At 34.3% G+C, this 7,289-nt stretch overlaps 1 protein-coding gene across 1 annotated transcript; it reads right to left on the bottom strand.

Annotated features, from left to right (window-relative positions):
• Positions 1–4,139: 4,139 nt before the first annotated feature.
• Positions 4,140–6,399, bottom strand: LOC148839380 (left-right determination factor 2-like). Its single transcript, XM_088909006.1, has 4 exons — positions 6,138–6,399; positions 5,357–5,600; positions 5,003–5,242; positions 4,140–4,470 (listed from the first exon to the last, which is right to left on the bottom strand). The coding sequence occupies exons 1-4, from the start codon at positions 6,397–6,399 to the stop codon at positions 4,140–4,142; spliced, it is 1,077 nt and encodes a 358-aa protein (XP_088765132.1).
• Positions 6,400–7,289: the final 890 nt, after the last annotated feature.

Here is a 7,289-nt window from a genome sequence, read left to right as displayed (position 1 = left end):
AAGACACAGCAGCACAAGATTAAGAAGCTAAAAATGGGTATAATAATATTTTACAAAAGAGCCAAAGCTACTAAAAAAGTTGCTAAACTGATATTAGAAAAATAAAATCAAATTACACAGTAAATAGACTGCTACTGTTATCACAAATATTTCTTATTGTATAATATTTGGCAAAAAAAGTTTCATCTCAATACAAATAAAGCAATTTCAAATATACTTGTTTTTACTCTTTACAGCACAGTAATAAAATATTATACATTTATAGTTGCATTTTACATTTAACAATACAATTTAAGTTACATAGTTACTTTAAAATGTGAAAATGAAAACTCAAATTTTCTATGCGGAGGAATGAAACAGTTAATTTAAACTGGTAGCTAAGTTTAACTTGTTATTCTGTCTTTCTTATACTGTAAGCAATTCTATATTCTTATTGAAAACATAAAACATTTCTGTAGAAGCTACTACTTAGTCATATATCGACTAACTGCTTAGAATGTTGCAGTAACAATTATAAAAGCAGGTATTTAATATGAACATTGCATAAAAAACAACAGGATTAAAAGCAAAGATGAAAATGTCTGTCTCATATTAAAGTAAGTGGTACATAATATTAATTCTTGATTGACTATAACTAGTAGAAACAAATTAAAGAAGGTGGGTTTGTTGTGAAAAATGGCAATATTTTTTGTTAACAGTCAAATATCCTTCAATTACGAGTGCTTTAAAAACTAGTTATGGTCGATAGGTAAACAGGCCTGTCTTCCAGAAACAGGAGCACAGCAATAACCCATCCATCCATTTTCTAACTGCTTTATCCAATACAGGGCTGCAGGGGAACCGGAGCCTATCTTGACAAGCAATGGGCACAAGACAGGGTACATACTGTAGGATGTCAGTCCAATGCAGGGCACACACCGACACAAACACGCACACACTTACACCGGGGCAATTTTCCCCAAATCCAGTTAACCTACCAGTATGTCTTTGGGCTACTGGATGAAACCAGAGCACATATAGGTAACACAGTGTGATATGTGAACTTAGAAAGAATATATAAGCTCCATACAGATAGCGCACCATGTCTGGAATTGAACACCGAGCCCCAGCCTGCAAAGGCAACAATGCTAACCATTGCACCACTATGCCAACCTGCAATAATCAACTTTTTTAAATGACGGTACAATATAATTAAAGGCAATATGAACATCTACATCCCAAGACACAATTTAAGTATAAGCTTGATTATAAGTAGGATTTTAACATACTGAACAAAATTAGGGGAATCCAATAGCTGCAGGTGGCAATCTGGTTAGTACCACTGCTTAACAACTTCTGGGATTTTGTTTGATTCTGGACTGGAGTGTCATTTGCAGTTTGACAATTCTTCCGGTTTTTGTGTAGGTTTTCTGTAGGTGCTCCGCTTTCCTCCCACCTTTCAAGGGCTAGGTGAATTGGTGTTTCTTTATGGGCCCCATATGTATGCCTTGCTATAGACTGGCTTGCAGTCTATGCTTCAGCAATAGACTCAGGGTTGGTGTAAACCTTATCAGGAATCAGCAAAAGTTCAAAAGCATTATTAAATGTGTAGCTAGTGTTCTTGGCTCAGAATCAAAATGTCAGTTTAAATTTCCAAGTAGTAAAATCCTGTCTATATATGGTATAGCGGTGAGATTTCCATTCAGAAAAATTGATTAGGTATACAAAGCTAATAAATATTATTGCAATGTTGCAGTTTTAAGAAATGGGACATTTACAGTATGATGTTTCCCAAAACCCAAAAATTAATAAATACACTTTAAATGTATTATGGAAATTTATTTTTCTATTGTCAAAGTGTTTTCCTCTCTTAGGTTAAATATAATTTATATTACATGTTATGGTTGAATTTAATCATCCTTGTGATCGGTTGTAAAGTAACCATTTTAGAAAACAGCATTGATCATATTTACATTTACGTCTGCTGGGACAGATTTATTTTCACTCTATTCTTTAGTGCTTTTTGACATTCTGTAACTTAGAGGAACACTTGGCTGAAGCATTTCATGTATTAGCATAAAATAATATTCTCTGAAGACTGCGAATTAGTGTTTTATTTCCAAATCTGGGCTAAATAATAAAATATACTTAGGAAGATAAACCTTTTAGTAACATTTTACAATTAAAGTCCTTAATATATTGAAATCAACATCATTAAATGCAACCATTTTCTGAATTATTGTGGCTTATGCTATATTATTAAATTACAATTATGAGAGGAAATCATCATAAAGCTGATTTCAATTATTTCTACTTTATGTTTTTTTTAAGTAAAATAGATGTCCCTATTGTATTGGACATATAAAATTCGTTTTAAGAGAAAATTTTCCATCTGCAACACTTAACACAAATGTGTAATATATTAAGTATTCCTAGGGAAATGGCTATATTAACTGCTTTGTAACACACTTGAACTTGAGGCACATTGTTGAAAATCAAGGGGTAATTATACTTAAAACGTGTTGTGCAACTGGTAGCTGAATCAAATATTTTCCCTTGTAATGTATTATATTTTAAGATACAGACTGTCAAATGTATATTCCACTGCTATGATTATTAATACTGCTACAATATTCAGCATTTTGGACAGAAAAGCGGTATAAAAGCACAAATATTTCTATCAACGCTGAAATCACAAACAGAAGTCGACCTGCCGCTTAATAGTAAAATTAATTGATTTTCAGTAAATTGATTTGCTAATTCCTCTGATTTGCACTGTGATTTGATTTTTTCTTTTGTACAGATATCTAATGATTTCGATTTAGTCTACATCATACATAGACAACTTCGTAAATCATGTTCTTTCACCTATTTTGCACGCATAGCCCACTTCACGTGCTAATGGACTATACCTAATTATCGCCGGTCTTTGTGGAATTGGCATATGTGCATGTGATAATCCCCTTTAAAAAACGACTTTAGAATACCGGAAATAATATGTCAATTGTGCAGTTCTTATCAGTTTCTCTGAGGAAAAATGCCAACGATGAAATGTGTTTCCTTTTTCCCGAACATACCTTCCGGTGTCAATGTTCTGCAAATGTTGCTGTAATTGCTTTCATTGTGCACTTGTGTATTCAGAGTCTTAGTAATTAAACTGCCCATTAAGCATCGTTTTATGACATCAGTGCCGAACTGCTTTTAGTTTAAGCGTTGGACGGTTGAACTCATGTCTGCCTTATCTCAACAATCTTTCAGCTTCTAACACATAATTGATTGACGTTTTACGTTATCAAATATGGGTTCTAAAAGGACTTATGTACCGAGCCGAATGCTTACAAAAAGCTTAGCTTTAGTATAGCTATAGGTATTCTACTACAGCTTCAGTGAATAGTGTATTAAGGCATGTACAGTATTCCAGTCTGATATAGTAATAAATTGCACTTGAATGCATCATTGTCTTTTTGGAAATCTGATATTGCTTGTCTTTAAAAGATAAAACAGAGTTGTCACTGCTTTTTGACTTATATATACAGCATATTGCTTTGATCATATACAGTATGTGAAATGACTGTTACAATTGTATTACTTTTTTTGGTTTGTAAGTGACTTATGAAATTACATAATAACATTCCTACAACTGTAATATTAAAAATGTATTTTTGATTTTTTATTATAGTGAAGTACTATTTTATGAGCATGACATAGCATGGTGTCTGCCTCAGTAACAGCGCTCAGTTTTTATTCCACTGTAATAAGTTTTCATATCTTCCCTCCTCTGGCAAGGAAAAAAAAATGTTGAATGTATTTTATGTGGCCAAATTTGAACATTTTACCCAGACCCTTGTCTGAAGATGGAAAAAAGAATATTAGCAAATTTCCTTTTATTAGAAGATTTGAACCGTAAAACTTATACTGTAACCGTAATAAAAAATAAAGCATTTTATTTTCAAAAAACTGCATTTTGTCAAAGCACAAAGGTTCCAGGACACAAATGCAAAAAATATATAGTTACATTTATTTCAATATTTACATTAAGTGCTAACAATTAACAAATGTAATGCAGTATAGAACATTCTGTCCATTGTATAAAGAGAAAACATCTGCTTATTACTTTAAAATTTAACGTTTGTTTTTGGTCCCCACAGCTATTTTGCTTATTATACAACTGAAATATTGTCCATTGTGCATCCACATTTCTCTACGATCATATTTGGGAATTCAGCCACTTCAATCTCAGTGTATTCTCCCCTTTTCACCAGGTACATCATAGGCAGTGGAGCACTTTCAACTGCAGCGCAGGTCCGTTCTCCATATCCATAGTTTCGTTTTGGTTGCTTGCAATTTCCTGCACAATGAAAAGCCTGGTAACCAGCAGGTTCGATGATCCAGTACTGAGTCCAGGTTAGCTCTCGGAAGTTAATATAATATTCCTCTCTGCAGCAGACACTGTTTGCCTTGGCCATGTTTTTTTCGCAATCACCCCTGGAACTGGATAGACAAGAAAATAACTTAGTTTAATTAATAACTCTCTTCCTCAATCCACCATTCATTTATTATCAGTAGAACCACTTTTTCCAGTGAAGGGTCAAGGAAACCCAGAATTACTGAGCTTAAGCTGGGACTAGATTTTGAACTACCACACTTACAATATAGAAACGCCAATTAACCAAGCCAGCATGTCTCTAGAGGGTGGAAAGGAACCCAAGTGAACATGGAGGGAGCATGCAAGCTCTGCACATGAAGTCAAGAGCCCTGAGGCTAAAGTGATAACCATTATGCCACCATGGAGTCTTGCCAATGAATCACATAATTCAATGCACACCTAAATTGAGTTATGGCAGTAAAATTTAATCTGTTTAACATGCTTTGTAGAATCTACAAGTAATCTAGCCACTTTAAAGGAAGTTCATCAACCTTCCCTAGACATCTAAAATTGTCAGTGTCCACTTAGTTCTGCCCAGACACTAGTGTGTAAACGTTCACTTGAAGATGAGGCAGTAGAAGTGAGACTAACACTTACCCATATTCTTCCAAGTTCAAGGTGTAAAGGACTAACTCGGGTTTTCCCAAGATTTTGTCAGAAGGATCCTGAGATGTGAAACGGATGCTTTTTGCCATCTCAGTGGCATAACTGCCTGGTCTTTCTCCATCAATCCAAACTTCGAGGTACATAGGTTTCTGTCTGTTGCTTTTTGACCAATAGTGCACAGCCTGAGTCACATCAAAGCTCTTCCAGCCAGTTTCGTGGATTGGCACCAACCTATCATATTAGAATAATTGACAAGACATTTAATAAGATCAGCTTTTACCAATATATATTATTGATGATCAAAAAGCCATAAACACAAATTTCAGACTTTGAAGGTGTTTTTACCTGGAGTCAACCAGTGATGTCCTGTTTGATCCGTTTTCTAGTATTTCCACCCAGTATATGCTGACTCTAGCATTGTGTACAGGTCGAAGACTCTTCCTCTCTGTCAGGGGGAGTTTTCGTGGTGCCTTCTTAAACAGCTTGAGCTCTGCCATAGTCACCTCGCTATTTTCTGGAATTCTGGCTTCCATGTCAAAAAGTAGCTGCTGTCTGGTTGTGTCAGTGTACAGAATTTCTCCAGATATATCTGAAATCAAAAGCAGAAGTTTGTGTTTAAAAATGTTTTAAAAAATCAAGAAAAAGTTCCACACAATGGCATTTAATTATAAATCAAAACGCACGGAACCATTTGTAAATTCCTCATCTCACTTTTCTTCTGTTATTTTAGTAGTCTGATAGACAGTGCTTAAACATCTTACATCAATACACAGATCTACTGTGTGATTCTATTGCTGTAGACATGTTAAAGTGATGTGCAAAACCTAGTTTCAGGTTTGGGTTTTAAAATATGTTCAAATAAAAGTGCATTTATGGATGTCTGCTTGTTTTGCTGCTGTATTGCTTAATGCTCATGACTGAAATAAATGCTTAAAATGATTCATTTGTGTGTTGCAAAACATTTCTGAAGCAAAGTAAAAATCTGAACAAAATGTGAAGATAATTTAATTCTAACTTATCTGTTTCACAAAATTGCCTAATGACAATAAATCAATATTAAAGATGCTGAAAAACAAATAAAATTGTATCATAACAGTAAAAATGTAGATTGAAAAAAGACATTTACCAGCATTTCCTGGTATACCCCTCAGGATGCCTGCTAGACTGGGGAGAGACCTCTTTCTTCTCTCTTTGTGGAGTTTCAGCATGGAAAGATATTTATTCTTGATATGTCCTGGGATGACCATATTTTCCAGGTCCCTCTTCTGAATGCTGGGCACTTCTTGCAAACCCAGCTTCTTCAATATGGCATCCTTCATGTCTTCGTGAGTGAAAGCTTCCACCACAGATAGCAACACAACACCAAGAATCAATTTTCTGAAGTCCATCTTGAAAGTCTGTTCTCGTCAGACCCAGTGAAAGGTTTCCCAGAGAGTGGGTTGTAGTGGCCTATAGAGATTGCTAAGGAATGACTTTAGGTAGCCCATTTATACAGTGATCCAGATTGGCATGTCCTACTTAAACAAAGCTGTTCGCACATGCTTAAGGAGGTGGTGACAGAGGATGGGATGGACTTCAAAGTCATCCCATTGAAGTCATAATGCCAGATTGTTGCCTTTCAATCCACTGTAGAAAAAGCATGTTTTTTTCTCACCTTTTCATGAGAAGCATACATACATTTGATTTTTCTTGCCTTTTTAATAACATACTCATTTAAGTATTTCAAAGATTCTTTCGAACTAAACAAAGAGTTATGAGGTTTTAAAAGTAATTAAGAAAATATCACAGCTTTTGTCTCTTTGAAGTGTACTTACGTTATCAAAAAAGTGAAGCCCTTTTTTATCACTTGCGTGGTTTAGACTTGAAAATTACCTTGCGAGATTTAGAGGATTATCTTCTTATCCTATAAATTCCCTCGTTCTTGGTCATAACGTATACAGTGTGTGTACATGCATAATTCTATAACTAATGCCACTGTTGGGTAGCTAGGAAATTGTAATTATTAAAATATTTTATACTAAAAATACATCATTATTTCATTAAACACATTTAACAATGATATGTAGTATGAAAATACTCTTCACGCTCTATTAAATTCTATTTAGCTAGCTTAGATACTGTTTGTGAAGTTTTAAGTGAACTAGCTGTCATAAGTGCATTCAAACTTGAAATTCCTTGGAATTAATTTACTACATAATAAAACTACATAATATCGTACCCTCAAAGACAATATTTAAAGAAAAGAAAAATATGTGTTCTAGATTTTTTTACTATGGTG

Source organism: Atractosteus spatula, chromosome 2, assembly GCF_055471065.1.
Source record: "Atractosteus spatula isolate fAtrSpa1 chromosome 2, fAtrSpa1.hap1, whole genome shotgun sequence".
NCBI lineage: Eukaryota > Metazoa > Chordata > Actinopteri > Semionotiformes > Lepisosteidae > Atractosteus > Atractosteus spatula.
The sequence above is the reverse complement of the archived record's forward strand: the minus strand, read 5'-3'. Positions and strand labels throughout refer to the sequence as shown.